This window comes from Triticum urartu, chromosome 2A (assembly GCF_056163025.1).
Source record: "Triticum urartu cultivar PI428250 chromosome 2A, HENAU_Tu73, whole genome shotgun sequence".
In the NCBI taxonomy this organism is placed as follows: Eukaryota; Viridiplantae; Streptophyta; class Magnoliopsida; order Poales; family Poaceae; genus Triticum; species Triticum urartu.
The window spans coordinates 42,074,428-42,093,413 of record NC_141874.1 but is presented as its reverse complement, the minus strand read 5'-3'; the positions used below and the strand labels follow the sequence as shown (position 1 = coordinate 42,093,413).

Sequence of the window (18,986 nt, the reverse complement as noted above, 5' to 3'; positions counted from 1 at the left end):
TGAACTTGGAAATTTCACGAGCCACTTGGTTGCAAGATCAGTAACAACAGTACACCACACATCTACATTTACCACGGGCAAATGGGTCCCAGGAACCGAAAGACCAAATCAGTACTGCCCCACACCCCACTCAGGAGAAACACGAAATGCATGGGAAAGAAACAATTGAACTTCTAACATATAATTACAAGATGGCTTCCACATACTACACCCCAATTAAACGATTCATCTCAATGTTAACGACATAAGGCAATCTTCTACCGGGTATTAAGACGGGCCCAGTCTCACAGACTGCAGCCCATACCCCATCCTCATGATAAAATGTTCGGCATTGATCTATCTTGCAAACCCAGCCAACAGATCAACCAGTTCAGCACACTTGGATATAACCGCCACGCCGCCAAGCACTACTTGTATGCAGTAACGGAGGCTTGCCTGCTTATTCACCTGAGATTTACTCCTAGCTTGCCTGCTTATTCACCTGTGGTTACTTCAAGTTTGCATACCGGGCAAAATGTGCCCCACTTTGTCAGCCAGGGATCAATGCACTCCACATGAAATTCTGTAGGAAAATTGTTGACCACAAGATAGTTAGGGAATTATCAGAAGTGAGAAGTTTCAAGCATAATCGCTGACAATGGAAATCATTGCCTGGCTCTAACATGAAACGGAAGTATTCCTATGTAAGAATGAGCGACATATTTTGAACTGTAGATATGTTGCCTATGTAAAACATGGGATATCGCATGAGCACTTCAAATTGTGCAACACAAATATGGGATACTAAACTAGATTTTGTCATGCGACATGGCTAAACAAATATGCCAAACATGGTCTTAAAAAAATCCCTTAGTCAATTGTGGTTTTTATGCATTACTCCATCTGTCTGGATATGTATTATATAGGGCGGATTTTGATTGTTTAAGACAAGGGTTTAACCAACAATTAGTCCATTAGTGCAGTCTATGTGACGTGTATACAGAACTACTTACTTACGATTGTGATTCTGTCTCAAATAAACCACATATTTATTAAGTAAATTGTTGGTCAAAGTCTTGACCAATCAAAATATGCATCAAGACAGAGGGAGGCACATAATGATTCATTTTTTGAAAACTACACTCCTTTTTTGGCTAAATGTGAGAAAACTGCGCCTTTAAGATCAAGCTGTAACACTTGATTCACAAAATTACTCCTTTTGAATCTGGGGTGGAACTTAGATCCGGCCCCTCCTAGCAGTGACATCAAAAGCAATGGCGGAGCTTCGTGGGGGCGAACCTGGGCGGTCGCCCCCCCAGCAAAAAGGATTTTTTTTACTACCCCTACGTATTACTCCAGGAATACATCCCACACGGCCCAGTTTATATTATATACAACGTTGCTCTCGCATCCTGGAGACGAACGAAGCGACCCAACGAAGCCAGCGACCAACTCGATTTGGCGATTCACCTGCGACATCCAATGCGTGAGTGTAGGGGCGGAGCACCGGCAGACTAGCCAGCGGCAACTGTGCCTTGCCGACATATCGTCGACACCGCAAACAGCATCAGGCAACACCGGCGCCAGGCGCAAACTGTCCTCGCTGGCTCTTTGGAAATTGTGGAAATTTAGAGTATTTTGATTCTGTAGTTTCTTTCTTTGTTGGGGAAATTTCCAATTAGGTAATGGATTATGTGCTGAATAGAAAATGTCCTTTACACAAGGAGGCAGTGCTTAATGGGAAAATAATTGATGCATTTTTAAAAGAAACATAGATGATTCAGTTGAATGTAAAGCTGATGAACCAACACCAACCGAATCAATACATGTTCAGCCTCTATTGTTGCTGGAATTTGAGCAACAGTAACCACATCCAGCAAAAATAAGAACAAGCGAGTGCCGAGCGAGCATTCTCTACTTTGAAGATCATTAAGACAATGCTACGTCTATAGAAGATGTTAAATCAGGGTACAGCTATGAAGATGTTCTTCTACACTTTAGGCATGCAAAGAAACGAAGAGATGATCCGTAGTGAACTCAATACTCCATGGTTAAATAGTAGTTTGGTATAGTTTGTTTTTGTTATGGGGTATATATAATTAACATTAGAAATGTATTTTGTAAGCTTAATATGGAGAAGATCAATATAATTATCAAAGTTTCTTGATATTTGCAATATCTAGCTGGTTGTATACGTATGATTTCGTCTTCGGTTTTTTTCTTTTGCAGCTTTGCCCCTCCTGAGATTTCTTTCAAGCTCCGCCACTGATCAAAAGAATGCCACACAAGCAGCCTAGACTAGCTCAACGTAATAACCCATTCTCTTTTTCCATCCCTTCCATGTAGGGCCAATAGGTGAGTTCCTTCCAAGATTAGAAAAAGGTATGGTGTTTTCAAACAAGGGTCCAAGGAAAGTGTAGTTTGTGAAACTTAATCTTAAATCTGTAGTATCTTGACATTCAGCATAAAACAATGTGTGGTAAATTTATTCTTGAATCATTAAACTAGCTTCATAGACACTCATATTGGCAATTTGGCATATATTTGCATTTCCAACAAAAGAAGCAGCAGCCATATAAACAAATGGTCAAGTACTGAGATATCACATGCTCTTACCATGTTTGCATGGGAGAAGTCTAAGCATGTCACCATTATCATAGTCTTCTAAACAAATGGCACAGGCTTCTTCACAATTGTTGCCACTTGAGCAGGGAGCTTTATACACCACAGAAGGAAGCTTTTCCACCACATGCTTCTTGATGTAAGGTGGGCGATTATCAACTCCATTGCGTAAAAGTCGGCAGTTCCGAGCGAAAAGAAATGAAGCTACAACTGATATGATGACAACAAGTGATACGAACGACATCACCAACACTGTCCCTGCAGTCTCATCCATCAACGAGTTTATACAGCATTCCCCATCTTCACCTCTGGCAAACTTCTTCAAGGTTTCCCCAGCCATTTTGGACACGAATACCGCAGGTATGTGTATGCCCTCAGGATCACCAACCACTAAATTAAGAGAAAGGAGGAACTAAATATCCTGCAAAGTATCTCCAACAAGAACTAAATAAATGAAAACACAAAAATATATTTCTGAACACCATTAGCACAAAGTCATTTAGCCTTGTCCTAATGTCGGTAGCCTGACTTAACCTAACATTGAATTAATGACATTCTCATTAATATGAGGAACCTGTCTGTTTACCTTCAAAGCACCCCTCAATGGTTTGTAAATTATATGGCATGCTAGTGTCAGTTCAGCCATGTCTTTCTAGTGATAGCAAATTAGAACAAAACACCTTTCTTAAGACTAGTTAAAGTTCATAAGAAGTAATTGCCTCAGGGCCTTTTGTCATGTTTCATCCATACTAACAGGAAGGAGAAGGTGAGCACTAGTCATATATCGATTGCACGGCACAACATGTAACATGATAGCGATCCTTTGAGTCTGTTTGGGATCAAAAACTTTTACGGTTGTATTTAACATATTCGTATACTTGTGTTAGCTAAGTCACTGGAATTATAGAAAGTCAGAATAAGTACCACTGACTTACAGTTAGTCATATGACATTGGATTTCTAGTAGAACACTAACAGGGAGTGTAACTCCAACAGGGAGAGCTGTAAGTCAGTGTCCACCTTCGACACCCCAGCACAAACAGCTTTAATTACTACAGTACATTTTCTTAACCAATTGCCTGATGTTTGGTTCAATTTCAACCTATGTATAGTTGCACACCGAAACACAAACCAATTGCCGCCGAGTCCAACTGTGTGCTATGAATCCTAACTTGGCAGGCAGTGGAAGCCAAGTCCATTCACCAAGTACGCATCTCCTAGTTTCAAGCTAGCTTCAGATGAAGAGAACCAGCTACCGAGTGTCCAAGTGAACTGATACTGCTGAAACAGTAGATCAGCACAGCAGGGGAGAGGGGGAGAGAGGCACTCACTGGAGTAGAGGCTGGCCTTTTCCTCGTCGTCGTGGACGAGGGCGGCGTCGAAGCCGGCCCGCTGCGCCGCCCGCACCTTGCCCTCGAAGCTGCAGTTCCCGCGCGCGATCAGCACGAACGCCATCCCGCCGCTCCCGCCGGGGGCGCCCCTGATGGGCGCGCACGCGTCGGCCGGCTCCGCGGCGCGCAGCGACCCGCATATCCCGTCGCCGGTCACCCGGGGCCCTGCGCCGACGGACGGAGCTCAGAAAAGAGGGGTTTTTTTGGGGGCCGGGAGGGGGACAGGGGGGCCCGATTGCTCACCGAAGCGCGCGGGGGCGTCGACGAAGGAGGCGGCGCCGAGGCGGACGAGGGCCGCGCAGGGGCGGGCGGCGGCGCAGGCGCAGGCGACGGCGAGGGCGGCGAGGGGGAGCACGGGGGGGCGGCGGCGGGGCCTCATCGCCAGGAGGCCGGCCTCAGCAGCAGGGCAGTTTCATTTCTCTCTGCTTTCTTTTCGTGCGCTTTTCTCTCTGCTTTCTTTTCCCCATCGGATCGGCACTAGCTGCGCTACTGCTGCTGCTGCGGTTGCTTGCTACTGTAGCATTTTTGTCTCTTGCTATGGGGAGGGGAGATGATCTCTAAGTTTTGTTCGATCTTTCTTTTAATTTTTAAAAATATTTTTTTTGATTTTATTGTTCACCAGAGAGCATGTAAGCTCGGTTTTCAAATACTCCACGTCCCAACAGTTCCCTTTCCGCAATAAATTATTGATGATCATCAATAAAACAACCATCTTTTCCTGTGTGTGTTGGGGGGGGGGGGGGGGGGGTTCAGTGTGTCGCCATCCACATGACCATCGCCGAAGCACCACCGGACCGCCGCCGCCGCCACTGGAGCACTGTCACACCATCGTCGACTGATTGACAAGTGGGTCCTAGATGTCAAGTTATCTACCGAGGAATTGGATTATTGGGGATTTGCTAGAGCGTTCATCGCAAATAAACAGAAAAGTGCTAGTGGGGAGCCCCAATAGGTGATTATTGCGGGAGTTTTTGGGATCCTGATAAGTGCCACACGTGTGACACGAACATATGACAACTTTGAATGTTTTTGATGGCAAGTTCAGTGACGCGAGGATGACAACTTTCTTTTTGGATGGCAAGTTTTTTAGGGTTTGTTTTTTCTTTTCGGATGGCAACTTTAACTGTAAAAATATCAACGCCGGATTGTTTTGTGCCACACGTGTGGCACTTATCTTTAATTTTTTTAGCTATTGGAGATGCTCTAAATGCGCATGCGGATAATCCAGATAAAAAGTAGACACCCAACAAACTCAGCCCAAATGTTTGTGCTATCCGCGCACCTCTTGTATCCAACAAATATGTGGGACGACTTTGATGCCACCAGACGCGTCCTATACATCGGACCAGCCCACCTGGGCAAAATCCCCTCCCCATATACCCCGGACCAAACTTTAGCCATTCTTCTCGTCCACTGCACTTTCAATCTACTCCAAACCCCCCTACACACACCAGTTCCTCTCCAGACGTCTTCGGTTATATCCGACATGACTAACATTAGATATGAGTCTGGTCGGTCCGGTTCCATCAAATAGGAGCCGGTCGTCTGCTCAGACAACGAGAACAAAGTCTGGGGCATGGTTCGTCGGTTCTGGGAGGATGGCTGAGATCCATCATCGGAGTCGGCCCATCATGGATCCACCAGTAGTGCATCTTCTCTACCACTCTGGATAGCATCCACTAGTGGTGACGTGTCTGGCGTAAGCTTATGCTATCACCACATCAGTTGCGCCCTGAGGAGAGCCCGACTCTTAGCAGTGTGGTCGGCATACGTGAGCTAAAACTACAACCTTTGTGACCATGAATGAGCAATATATGAGAGTACATAGACTGAATTAATAGAAATGTAGATAGGACCATATATGTGATTCGTAGATGACCATGAGTGAACTATTGTTTTCAAACACTAGTTTTTATTATATCTACATTTTTAATTAAACCATCTTCTGCGAAAATTTGATTCTTAGCACGGGCTCAGGTGCTCCCGATATCCCAGGCATAGCTTTACCTCGAGATCGCAGTGCTAGCTAATATTTCACTCTCGTATATCTCGTGTATTTGCTCAAAAATAAAAACAGACCCGCCGCATTTTATTGTTGTTTGTTGGGAAAGCGCCGTCCCAATCCATAAGAAAGGCCAACGGCCCTGATGTTTTCCTGGGCCTTGCTGTACAGGCTTTCCACCTCAGCCGGCTCACATCGTCTTCCTCACGACCCCACCTAGTTTCATCTGTGAGTTGTCTAAAAAAATCTGTCGATCCCAAGGAAGTCAAAATTTAGGGGGTTTTTGTTTACAGAGACTTATTGTTTGGGGACTTAAAAAAGTCTCTTTTAGTCCCATCTAAACCAAACATATTTGAGACTTATGAAAGAAGACCCTCAAGGAGAGTCTTTTTGGGACTTTTAGTTGTAACATGGCCTTTTAGTCCATGTTTAATTTCAGAAACCAAACAGGTAGGGACTTTTTAGGAACTAGTGACTTTTAAGTTGGGATTAAAAAAAATCCTAAGACTTATGAACCAAACACGATCTTAATCCTAGCTCAGGTCTAATCACACTCCGTAAATTTCGTGATTTTTTTTTTGAATGTTGGCAGTTGACTGCCAAACTCATTGATCAGAAGGGGAACAAGATACAAAGACAAGCCCGAGAAGGGCAGGCCGAGAAGAACAGCCAAGAAGAAAGAAAAGAAAGCGAGGCAAGAAAGCTACTACTCAGCCAGGATCAAAAGGGATGCCCGCGCCAGCCATGTTCCAAAGGCGAATTTCATCCTTGATCATGCGAACAAGAGCCGCTTTCGGTAGTGTCTCCTGCTGAAATATTTGCCTGTTCCTCTCTCGCCACAACTCCCAGGCAATCAACTGAATAAGCGACAGGGTTCCTTTCCTTCGCCCATCCGCCGCCTGATGGACGCAACTGGTCATCCAGTCTTTGAGGCCGAAGGATCCATCCCAGGTTGCAGGATTGAGAGAAGGATAGCAAGCGAGCGTGGAAATGGAATTCCAGATATCCTTGGACCACCAGCAGTCAACAATGAGGTGGAAGGGGGTCTCTAAATTCCTCATGCAGAAGGGGCAAAAGTAATTGTTTTCCCATCCACGCCTAAGGAGAGCATCCGCCGTCAGAATTTTACCCAAGATAGCAGTCCAAATAAAGAAGCAGCATTTTGCAGGTGCCCATGCAGCCCAAATAAGCTTATAACCATCCATGGGAATCGATCCCTCGAACTGGACCAAATATGCCGAGCTGGCAGAGTATTTGCCATCCTGCAATAGTCTCCAAGTAATCGTGTCATGTTGGTCATGCTGCAGCTGGACTGCCTCCAGCAAGCTTGCGAGCGCGGTCAGCTCGGGGATCATATGCTCCGTCAATCCCTTGGCTAGGTCGGCAAGCCACGTTTCATTTGTCAGCGCCTCCCTGACAGATCGGTTCTTCCGCATTGATATACTGTATAATGTTGGCGCGATCAACTTGGGGCAATGGCCTTGTAACCAGCGGTCATTCCAGAAATTGGTCCGCGCCCCATCCCCAATGGTGATACTGGTGGCCATTGAGAAAAGCTCCTGCTCGACAGAATCGGAAGCGGGCCTTGCGCCCATGGCCTGTCCGGTTCGCGCCATGCCAGCCACATCCATCTCAACCTTAAGGCGAGGCCAAATTTGCCAAAGTCCATGACTCCCAGACCACCTAAGTGCTTTGGACGGCACAGCAGGCTCCAGGCCACCCTGCAGTGGCTGCCACCACATGTATCCTCTCCGGTCCAGAGCCAAGCACGACAAATTTGTGTCATGCGCTTGAGGACCCAAGCCGGCAGCCGGTGCACTGTCATCATATAGACTGCTAGTGAAGCGAGATTTGATTTGAGCAGTACAAGTCGCCCACTTTTTGCCATCAGACCCCCTTTCCATAATGGTAGCTTGTTCCCAAATTTGAGAACCAGAGGTTCCAGATCCACTTTGGTTAGCTTTCTGAGCGACAGGGGCATCCCAAGGTACGTGGTCGGGAACTGCTGGATTGGAATACCAAGCGGCGCCAGAATGCGCGACAGCGCCGAAGCATCACAACGGATGGGCAGAGCCATGCTCTTGCTGGCATTAGTGCGTAGTCCAGAGACATTGGCAAAGCAGTCGAGCAGCAGCTTAACCATACGCGCATCACTTTCGGAAGGGTTCATGAAAAGCGCGACATCATTCGCATAGAAGGAGCAACGCATGAGGCGTCTACGGCCAGGCAACTTCGACAGCACCCCTTCCTCAGTTGCCAGGCTCATCATGCGCTGGAGGGGATCCATTGCAAGGATGAACAAGAATGGGGAGACTGGGTCTCCCTGCCTTAGACCTCTACGGTGGAGAATGTCGTCTGATTGCTGACCATTTATGAGTACCCGCGAAGAAGATGTGCGCAAGAGCATAGCAATCCATTCTCGCCAACGCTGCCCGAACCCTCTGGCCCGTAGCATATCTAGGATATATTCCCAAGAGACGGAGTCAAAAGCCTTGGCGATGTCTAGCTTCAGCAGAACAACCGACTTCTTAGTCTTGTGTAGGTACCTTGCTGTGTTTTGGATGTAGAGGAAGTTTTCCTGAATACAACGATGCTTAATGAAGGCACTTTGGCAGTGATCAACCAGCTCATGCAACTTAGGAGCGAGCCGCCGAGCAATCAGCTTAGTGAAAATTTTCACCAAGCTGTGCACCAAAGAGATTGGCCTAAAATCCGACAGGTTGTCCGCTCCATATTTTTTCGGGATGAGCACAATGAAAGCCTTGTTTACTTGGGCCAGCCCTCTACTGTCCATTCGGTGCAACTGATGCAGGGCCGCAAGCACATCTAGCCTAATAATCTCCCAACAATGCTTAAAAAATCCTCCGGAAAAACCATCCGGCCCTGGTGCCTTATCTGACGGCATGTCGTCTATGGCCTGCTTAATCTCCTCGAGGGAGAATTCACCCTCAAGATCTGATAGGTCCACATGATCTAAATCCAACTCATCCCAATCAAGCACCGCAGTGGGTCTTTGAGCAGTCCCAAAGATGTTTAGGAAGTGTTGATGAGCCAACTCTATCATGGCCACATTACTGGAGACTGCTCCATTCGCTCCATGTAGCACATGTATCGTGTTTCGATTATGTCGTGCATTGGCCTTCCGCTGGAAGAACCTCGTGTTGGCATCACCGGCCCTCAACCAAAAAATGCGGCTCCTTTGACGAAGCTTAATTTTAAGTAGCACCACGAGCCCCAACGATCTGGATTTAAGCTTAGCCCGGAGGTCACGCTCTTCTGGTGATAAACTTCTGTAGTCCTGCGCGGCGTCAAGCTGCAGATTCAGCTCGTTGACCAGGTGCATCTGCTTATGGATGTCACCAACAGTGGATTTGCTCCATCCACGCAAAGCTTTGCTTAGACGCCAAAGCTTGAAATTCAGGGCAGCAATGGGGCATCTACCACCGACTGGAACAACCCATGATTGAGCGACAACCTCCTTGAAACCATCAATGAACAACCAGTAAGATTCAAAGCGAAACCTCCTGTTGGTTTTCAGAATCTCATCGTTCCGCAGCAACAACGTGCAGTGATCCGAAACCGAGGAGGCCTGCGGGAGCAGCTTAGCAGCAGGGAACAGGAGCTCCCAATCAACATTCGCGAAGGCCCGGTCAAGGCGCACAAGGGTAGGCGAATCTTGTTCATTGCTCCATGTGAATTTCCTTCCAATCAGAGGCAATTCATGAAGACTAGACCTATTCAGCGAGTGACGGAATTTGTTCATCCAACGACGGCAAATTTGGTCGTTGTTCTTATCTCTAGGATCCGTGATCATGTTGAAGTCTCCTATCACGATCCATGGGCCTGATATGGAATTGTGCACCTCCGCCAGCTCATTCAGAAAACTCTGCTTACGATCATAGTCGTGAGGCCCATAAACAGTGGTAAGAGACCACGGGGGGCTGGCACCGGAAGGAGTGAACGTGGCCGTGATTGAGAAATTGCGCACAGTAATTGAAGATGCAACAAAACTGCTCGAACGCCAGCAGAGCAGGACCCCCCCACGGGTGCCATCTGCCGGGAGAGCCGCGTGGCGGTTGAACGCAGGTCCTGCGATTTCAAGGATGCCGGCATCGCAGACAACAACGAGCTTTGATTCCTGCAGACAAACGATCGAGCAGGAGAGTTGCTCTAACATGGCACGAACTGCATCCCGTCTCGCTCGATTATTCAAGCCTCGCACATTCCAGCTAGCTAGGGAAAGAGGATTACTCATGAGGAAACCAAATAAGCCATGAGGCAAGGTCTGGCCAAAGCAGGCCAAGGTAGGAACGATACACAGGGAGCACAAGGCCTCTCCCGGCAGCCAAAAGGGCGCACACCAACAGATGACATAAAGTTCAGATGGAAGCAAAACATAAGAACTAAAAGGTCTGCAACACAACACAGGGAGGGGAAGTGATTCAGGCAACACTGCCCTCCACCTCCTCCAGAATGGCCTGTAGCTCGGAGTCGGGGAGGCGCAGCTGTGAAGGAGATGCCAAGCCCGCGATCTCCACCAGTTTGGCCACATTCCCAGGTGGCATGGGCGCGCGGAAGAACTGCAAGTAAGCCAGCAGCGTGTCATTGTTGAAGTCCTCGGGGCGCTTGATGAAGCCGAGCTTGACATTGATTATAGCTTGGGAGCGCCTGGAAGAGGACAGATTGGAGCGCAAATGTTGGAGTCTAGTGCTCTGACGGGAGGCCTTGACGACTCCCAAAAGCCTCTGCTTGAACTTGCGAGGCGAAGGAGTGGCAGCAGCAGGAGGGGGGCCTAAGATGGATGAAGACAAGAGGGCCGCAATCTTTCCAATGAACCGCCTCTGATCATCAATGTGCAGCCCAGCGACCCTATCCGTGATGGCGGAGACGAGCCCAGGCCCGGACAGGTTTGCGTCTGCCAGAGCCCTCCGCGCGCGCTGCTCCTCGATGGATTGCTGAACTGTCTCAAACTGCCCACAATCATTCATTGGCCAAGGTTCAGAGCACGGGAGGTAGGAGCTATGTGTGTTAGAATTAAGCCCCGGCCCAAAAAGCACATCAGACCCTCCTGTGCTGGATGCTGCGCCTGGTCCAAAAACCACCTCTGGACCGACCGCCCAACTAGGCTTAAGCACAGGGAGGGACGCCTCAGCCCAACTCGGAAGCCAACAAGGCCCATGCTTGAAAGCAGGCGGATCCCAAACAGTCGTCAGCGGTGGCGCGCTCGCGGGCGCCAGCTCCCAAACTGAATCCCAGACTAACGGCGAACAGTGGCTGAGCGCGGGCGGCAGAGGGGGCAGCTCAAAGTTGTTGTGGCTTTGTTCGAACCAAGAGGACACCCCGACAGCTGTGATGAAAGCGGCATCGGCAAAAGACTGCTGCTGCATGGGCGGGGATGAGAACAGAGGCATGAGGCCATCGGCAGCAGCCCTCCAGCATGGGCGGTCCAGGGCAGCATCTTCAGCTATAAGGGTTGAATTCGTCAACGCCCGAGCGACCAGATCCTGGGAAGGCAATGGAGGGGACCGCAAGGAGCCCGGGGACTGCAGGCCGGCCGGCGGGCAAGCCCTGCTTTGTGCATGACTGATCTCATCATCTGCTCCTAGCTGGTCGGCCTGTCCCCCAGGAAGCGTGGAAGAGTGCTCACGAACCACTTGCAACGTTGGAGAGACGAACGTCCTCCCCTGCTCTGTTTCAGGCAGCTAACGAGAGCATGTCGCCCCAGACAGCATCCTCACTCTGGCATGCAGGCAACCAGCTGGGGGAGGCGAGGCCGCCATTGAACTGCTTGACCCAGCTCCATGGTTGCGATGCCGGCGCGGCGCCGGTGCGTAAGCAGAAGCGCCCCTGCACTGAGCCTGGTCGCGCACGCCCTTCCAGAAGTGCCTATGCGCGCCACCCCTCTTGCCCCGCTTTCTGAAACCACCACCGTTACCATCATCATGGTCATCATCGCTCTGTCGGCCGCCATGGAAAGAACTTGCAGACGAAACAGCTCTAGCACGCCCCCCTCCATCCTTGACCCCCATCCTCCAACCCTTGTGGGTGTATATGCGGGGCCACTCTAAGTCGCAGTCAGACGGCGGCAGGGGCGTGTAGTCCTTGACGTCCAAGTGAATGAGCACCGGGAAGTCCGGCCCCTCTTTGCCCTCCTCCACCGGCACACCCTCCGACAGCGACTCGCGGGACCTGACCACATCTGGGCGCTGTAGCACGTTGAAATCAGAAGCCCGAGGAATATTGTCAGGATTCCAAGTCCACAACCAAGCAAAGAGCGCCGATCTGTTCCTCTTGGTCGTGGACTGATGCTCAATCAAGTCCAAGCGACAGTCCTTCCCGATCACCTCCTGGACGCTATCCCAGTCCCAGGCATTCAGCGGCAGGTGGTCAATGGCAACCCGGCAGTAGAACCTCCAGATCTTGTTGCCTCCCGGAGGCGGAAACCACGGCCGCAACTAAAAACGGACCCCAGCAACCTCAATGAAGCGGCCCTCGTACACAAGATCGCACTGGACACGATCAGAGAGAGTGATGATGAAGTCCTCGGGGAAGCAAGGTGCGACCGAGATGTCCCGAAGAGGGAACTGATGATCGCGCTCAATCACCCTTGCCACCATGTCCGGCGTGATGCCCGAACAGTCACTCGTTGCAGTGAGCAGCAACGACAGAGTCCTCAGGCGAAAAGCTTCATCTTCCATCGCCGGCGTGCTGACCACGGTGTAGCTTGACATGGCTGGTCGCCACTCGGGGGCACCAGGGATGTACTCCATCGTAGCAGGAGCAGGCACAGCCGCCAGCGGCACACCGCACACGACCGGGGCCAGGGGGGCGGAAGGGGGGGGGTGCGGCGGCGGCCGATGGCTGGGGCAGCGAGGGCGGCGGAGGCGAGACTGGTGGCGTGGAACGAGAGCGAGCCTTGGCAAGGCGAACAGGGCAGGAGCGCTCTAGATGCCCACTCCGCTTGCAAGTGTAGCAGATGGAAGGGTCACAGCATTCAAAGAACTTGTGGTGCGGGGAAAGGCAGCGGAAGCAGCAATTGCCAAAGCGGAGCTTGAATGCCTGAGCGACCGCAGAGCGGGCACGCATCGAATCCTTTGGCCGCTGCGAAGGGGGATCCGCCTGGCGCCTGGCTAGACGCCGGGCACGCCGAGAGCAAGCAGTCTCCCATTCATGGACGTTCTCCTCCTCCTGAGTAATGGCGTGCTCAGAAGTAGCAGCCGAGGAGAGGCGGCACTCTTGACGAGGCACAGACGCGCGTGCCTGCTGGGAACCAGAGGCCGTCGCCGAATGCATCGGAGGCGCAGAGGGGATCGCTATAGCAGGGGCAACAATAATGGATCTTAAGGCGGGCCTGCTCGGAGCGGCCACCGCCGCCCAAGAGGTGAGGGGCGAGGCTGCGCATCCTGGCTGACCAAGGAGCAGATGCCCGGAACGAGAGGGCGGAGCGACAGCAGAGCTTACCAGATTGGCTGCATCTCCCTCAACCGCATTCAACGCCACACAGGGAAAGATGCGGCCGGAGATTCGATCCGCCCACTCCGGAGGCGGGCCAGAAGTGTTGGGGAACGTAGTAGAAATTCAAAATTTTCTACGCATCACCAAGATCAATCTATGGAGTAATCTAGCAACGAGGGGAAGGAGAGTGCATCTACATACCCTTGTAGATCGCTAAGCGGAAGCGTTCAAGTGAACGGGGTTGATGGAGTCGTACTCGTCGTGATCCAAATCACCGAAGATCCTAGTGCCGAACGGACGGCACCTCCGTGTTCAACACACGTACAGCCCGGTGACGTCTCCTACGCCTTGATCTAGCAAGGGGAGAAGGAGAGGTTGGGGAAGACTCCATCCAGCAGCAGCACGACGGCGTGGTGGTGGAGGAGGAGCGTGGTACTCCAGCAGGGCTTCGCCAAGCACCGCAAGAGACGAGGAGGGAGAGGGGTAAGGCTGCGCCAAGAAGGAGATTGAATCGTGTCTATGGCAGCCCAAAACCTCAAGTATATATAAGGGAAGGGGAGGGGCTGCGCCCCCACCTAGGTTTCCACCCCTAGGGGTGGCAGCCAGCCCTAGATCCCATCTAGGGGGGCGGCCAAGGGGGGAGAGATGGGGGGCGCACCACTAGGTGGGCCTTAGGCCCATCTGAGCCTAGGGTTTGCCCCCTTCCACTCTCCCTTGCGCCTTGGGCCTTGGTGGGGGGCGCACCAGCCCACCTGGGGCTGGTCCCCTCCCACACTTGGCCCATGCAGCCCTCCGGGGCTGGTGGCCCCACTTGGTGGACCCCGGAACCCTCCCGGTGGTCCCGGTACGTTACCGATAGCACCCGAAACTTTTCCGGTGACCAAAATAGGACTTTCCATATATAAATCTTTACCTCCGGACCATTCCGGAACTCCTCGTGACGTCCGGGATCTCATCCAGGACTCCGAACAACATTCGGTAACCGCGTACATACTTTCCCTATAACCCTAGCGTCATCGAACCTTAAGTGTGTAGACCCTACGGGTTCGGGAGTCATGCAGACATGGCCGAGACAACTCTTTGGTCAATAACCAACAGCGGGATCTGGATACCCATGCTGGCTCCCACATGCTCCACGATGATCTCATCGGATGAACCACGATGTCAAAGACTTAATCAATCCCGTATACAATTTCCTTTGTCTATCGGTACGATACTTGCTCGAGATTCGATCGTCGGTATCCCGATACCTCGTTCAATCTCGTTACCGGCAAGTCTCTTTACTCGTTCCGTAACACATCATCCCGTGATCAACTCCTTGATCACATTGTGCACATTATGATGATGTCCTACCGAGTGGGCCCAGAGATACCTCTCCGTTTACACGGAGTGACAAATCCCAGTCTCGATTCGTGCCAACCCAACAGACACTTTCGGAGATACCTGTAGTGTACCTTTATAGCCACCCAGTTACGTTGTGACGTTTGGCACACCCAAAGCACTCCTACGGTATCCGGGAGTTGCACAATCTCATGGTCTAAGAAAATGATACTTGACATTAGAAAAGCTTTAGCATGCGAACTACACGATCTTGTGCTATGCTTAGGATTGGGTCTTTTCCATCACATCATTCTTCTAATGATGTGATCCCGTTATCAATGACATCCAATGTCCATGGTCAGGAAACCGTAACCATCTATTGATCAACGAGCTAGTCAACTAGAGGCTTACTAGGGACATGGTGTTGTCTATGTATCCATACATGTATCTGAGTTTTCTATTAATACAATTCTAGCATGGATAATAAACGATTATCATAAATAAGGAAATATAATAATAACCAATTTATTATTGCCTCTAGGGCATATTTCCAACAAGAAGCAGCGTCCTGAAGGGCGACGCACGGAAGAACACGCCCGGAGACCACGTCGACGAAGGCCGGGGGCACAGTTGCAGGCCCGCCGGAGCGGCAGAGAGCGGTGGGTGGGAGAGCGGCGCTCGAGAGGAGAGCCATTTTTTTTGTGGTGCAGCAATTTCGTGATTATTGCTCCAACACATTCGCGATTCAGGATGCAAGTGGACAGGTCTGCAACGTGTCCGCCATCTTCCGCACTGTCCGCAAGCGCTAATTGTAGGATTAGCAACGTCCGCGAGTTAATCTGCCGCCTGTTGTGCCAGGTCGACGTATGCGGACTGCTTTGTGTAGAATGATTGTTGCTATGCAAGTATGCAACTAGCTGCCCGCTGCTAATGCACACTAGCTGGTAAAACTTCCAGCAACGGATGAATAGGCTTGCCACAGAATAATTTTGTTGGCGAACTTTTCTATAAACTGAACAACAAACACCTGTCAGAAAAGGCCAATATGCAGTGTTGCTTAGTCTGTGCTGTATCAATTTTAGAAGCTGATATGATCAACTTTGCATACTAGCTGCTATACACATCTAGATTTTGCTGTGACTAGTTATTCTAAGCACACAAGCTCAACCCCATGTAATTTCATCTTCGACAATTATTTTAAACACAAATTTTACCATGAATAATTATTCCAAATACAGATAAATAGCCAAAAGTAACATATCATCTTCAACAATTCAAAATATTAATTACATCAAATGAGCCTTCAAGATTCAAAATTTCTCGTGCGAGTTCCTCTTTCTTAACACCTCTTCATCCCTGCTTCTTGGTTCTGCACATGAACACCTGTTTTGAGCCATCGATCTTCCTAATTAATTAAACCCAAAGTATCAAAAGAAAACCATCAGCTTGATTGGAACCTGCTGGCACTTGCACATCAAGTTTGTTAAGGGACAACATCAAACTAAAATTAACCTGAATTACTCTAGGATAAAATATTTAGCACAACAGATGCAATGGACACAAACATTTTCCCCTTCAACTGTTTCAGGCACATCCCCGATGGCAATGTGCTGCACCAGGCCTTCCGCAATAGCTGCCTTTACATGTTTGATCTTTAGACATGTCAGTGATCATTCTGATAACCTAAGAGAATCAACATAATTCACAGTTCCGTGCAAAAAAAACATAATTCATAGTTGTGAGGTTGCGAACAGAGAACAAGAAGTAAAAGACTGACCGTTTGATTATCAGTTCACAATGTGGATTTACCTCATCGCGTACTTGTGAATTGAGTGCTTTAACGCACTCATCCTAGAAGGACACGATGTTCTGTCTGGTGGCGCACTCCCAATACATAACCTGAATTTTCAATCAAAGTATTTCCATAAGTATTCTCCCTAAAAAACCCAACTGAAATCAGTGTCGGCCGAGCAAAACTACATAGTTACCCCCGGACATCACACACAAACCAGTAAATTTTCTATTTTTGTGCTGAAAACGTATGTACAAATACGAGAGTAGAACACACATCGCAAAGCAGAGCAACCTGTAGGCAATTTCATCAAGTACAGTTAACCGGAATAGAATTCAGTGCATAGCTCTTTGTCCAACCCAGTGCCTCGAGGTTTGACCTGCTAGTTGGTTGCATAGACCGTATCGAAGAAGGCTCCCTCGACGGGGCATGTCGCACTGTGGCATCACCGGGCTTGCGCCACTGACTTGTTGCCCTCACCCGGATCCAGCATTTGAGTTCGCCAGCGCAGCAGGATTGGCATCACGCGGCGGTACCAGCTCCAGAGGGACAGAATCTGGATGTTCTCGGCTGTCAACAAACTCCATTCGTAGTTGAAACCTACAAGTCAAGGCCATGGGCGGTGGCGGACACGGTGTCAGCTTTCGGGTGTATCCTATGAGCAAAAATGTCGGAAATCGTTAGATCTCCAGCGAGGAAGGGTGCACTCACCGGTTGACGGCATCTAGCAGGGACTCTAGCGCGACACCTTCCATCGTCGACATGTCGGAGCAAGCACATGCCTCGGCAGGTGGGGAGTGGCCTGTACTAAAAATCTGTTTCATGGCTCAGCCAAAAAGGGCGACATTCTGGTCGACGGACCAGGAAGACCACGTGCGCCGTGGCGTCCCTTCTTACGCCCTGGGCCCATGAAACACGCACTGTTTCATACAATATACGTGTTGTATCCTTTTTTCGTTGTTTTTGTTCAGACACGTCAGACTGATTTTTTGGAATACCGAGACTGGAACTAACGCTAGCGATTTCAGGAGCAGCTGAGCCCGAACACTGAATCGCTGCGTCCTATCTTCTGGCCCATAAAGATAGGTGTGGACTTGGAATCGGGTTCGGGAATAAGCAGGTGCATGCAGAAGTAAACACTATCAGGAGGGGTCGTGGGAAGGCAAAAAAAGTATATGCCTATAACGTAGGAGAAACCAGCCTACAACAATATGTAGTGCAGCGTGTTACCATCTCCATCCTGCTCGATGAGAGGTTTGTGCCATCAACTTTAGGGTCTTGATGACAACTGACAAGACCTCTCGACTCGTATATTTGTACTAAACTTTCATATTTGCTTATAATTTATTTACTTAAAAGTACAAACTTGACTATTGTGTGTTTCTTATATTGTTCTTTGATATACATTTCTAATGTTTGTCATTGAAAAATACACACACCATGCCAAATTAAAACAATATGTTGTAAAATAAGCTATTTGTCGTTAGACATGTAAAAAAACACAAGTTCATAGCTTCATGGATTTCGCATGGCATTTACATCAATTATAGTATATATGTGTGCGTTTGTGTACCTTTTAATATTCTTAAATATAGTGGCCCATATGTGTAAAGCATACGAGTTCTACAAATATCTTGATAGTGGTTTCTAGTGTATAATTCTAGTGCACGCTTAATATGGTAATACAATGTGTTTGCTAGTGCACGCTTAATATGGTATCAAAGTCTAAGGTTTTGAGTTCAAGTCCCGACTTCCACAAATTATCTAAAAGTAATGTTTCCTCTCCGAGTCCACATATAGGCCTCTTGAGGCATACTTTTGAGTCCATTCATGTGTTGACTTCCCGCATGACATATGAGAGGAAGGTTGAAATGTGTATGCAGATTGTCTAGCCCTTTTCATCCGTTCGGACCTTTGGTTTCATTGGCTAATGCATGGCATCAAAGCCTATTGGCTTGAGTTCAAGTCCTACCTTTCACAATTTATCCAAAATTTGTTGTTGTCCATTTGTGTCCACGTATATGTCTCTTGTGCCGTACTGCAACGAGGTTCAGGGTTCAAAACTCAGCAAATTCAATAAATAATTGCAGTCTTCCCTCGTTTCCGCTGCTCATGTCATAACTCCAAAAAAGCATAGACGTGAGGGGAGGGGGTGTTGGAGTATAATGTCAAATCAATATCATCTTAACCCATAGAAATTAACCCAGTAGTAAACTAAATAAAGAACCAAAAAAGTTTTAAAATAGATTGTAGGATGTTTTTAGGGGAGAGACTAGAAATCAAAGTAAACTTGCGGTTGTACCGGTCATATTTGTCTGATTATATGTCTTTCTTGGCCCGTTGTGTAGACTTATCTCTGTAGATTGAATTTTAATAGTACGTGGGTTGATGACTCCCTAAGCATTCAGGATGGTCACCCTGCTGCC

General features: G+C 49.0%; 2 protein-coding genes across 2 annotated transcripts; both read right to left on the bottom strand.

Annotated features, from left to right (window-relative positions):
- On the bottom strand, positions 1–4,441 carry LOC125535344 (receptor homology region, transmembrane domain- and RING domain-containing protein 1). Its single transcript, XM_048698395.2, has 4 exons — positions 4,235–4,441; positions 3,932–4,156; positions 2,596–2,991; positions 1–562 (listed from the first exon to the last, which is right to left on the bottom strand). Exons 1-4 carry the CDS (start codon positions 4,368–4,370, stop codon positions 474–476), a joined length of 846 nt encoding a protein of 281 aa, XP_048554352.2. The 5' UTR covers positions 4,371–4,441; the 3' UTR covers positions 1–473.
- A 2,262-nt stretch (positions 4,442–6,703) lies between these two features.
- On the bottom strand, positions 6,704–7,429 carry LOC147983434 (uncharacterized). Its single transcript, XM_087540727.1, has one exon. It carries the CDS (start codon positions 7,427–7,429, stop codon positions 6,704–6,706), a length of 726 nt encoding a protein of 241 aa, XP_087396853.1.
- Positions 7,430–18,986: the final 11,557 nt, after the last annotated feature.

Excerpts from the sequence above, each read along its gene's own strand:
- LOC125535344 (XM_048698395.2), bottom strand. The coding sequence starts at position 4,370 with ATGAGGCCCCGCCGCCGCCCCCCCGTGCTCCCCCTCGCCGCCCTCGCC. Across the intron at positions 2,992-3,931 it reads AAAGGCCAGCCTCTACTCCA|TGGTTGGTGATCCTGAGGGC; the intron begins GTGAGTGCCTCT and ends CTCTTAATTTAG. Across the intron at positions 563-2,595 it reads ACTTCTCCCATGCAAACATG|AATTTCATGTGGAGTGCATT; the intron begins GTAAGAGCATGT and ends ATTTTCCTACAG.
- LOC147983434 (XM_087540727.1), bottom strand. The coding sequence starts at position 7,429 with ATGCGGAAGAACCGATCTGTCAGGGAGGCGCTGACAAATGAAACGTGG.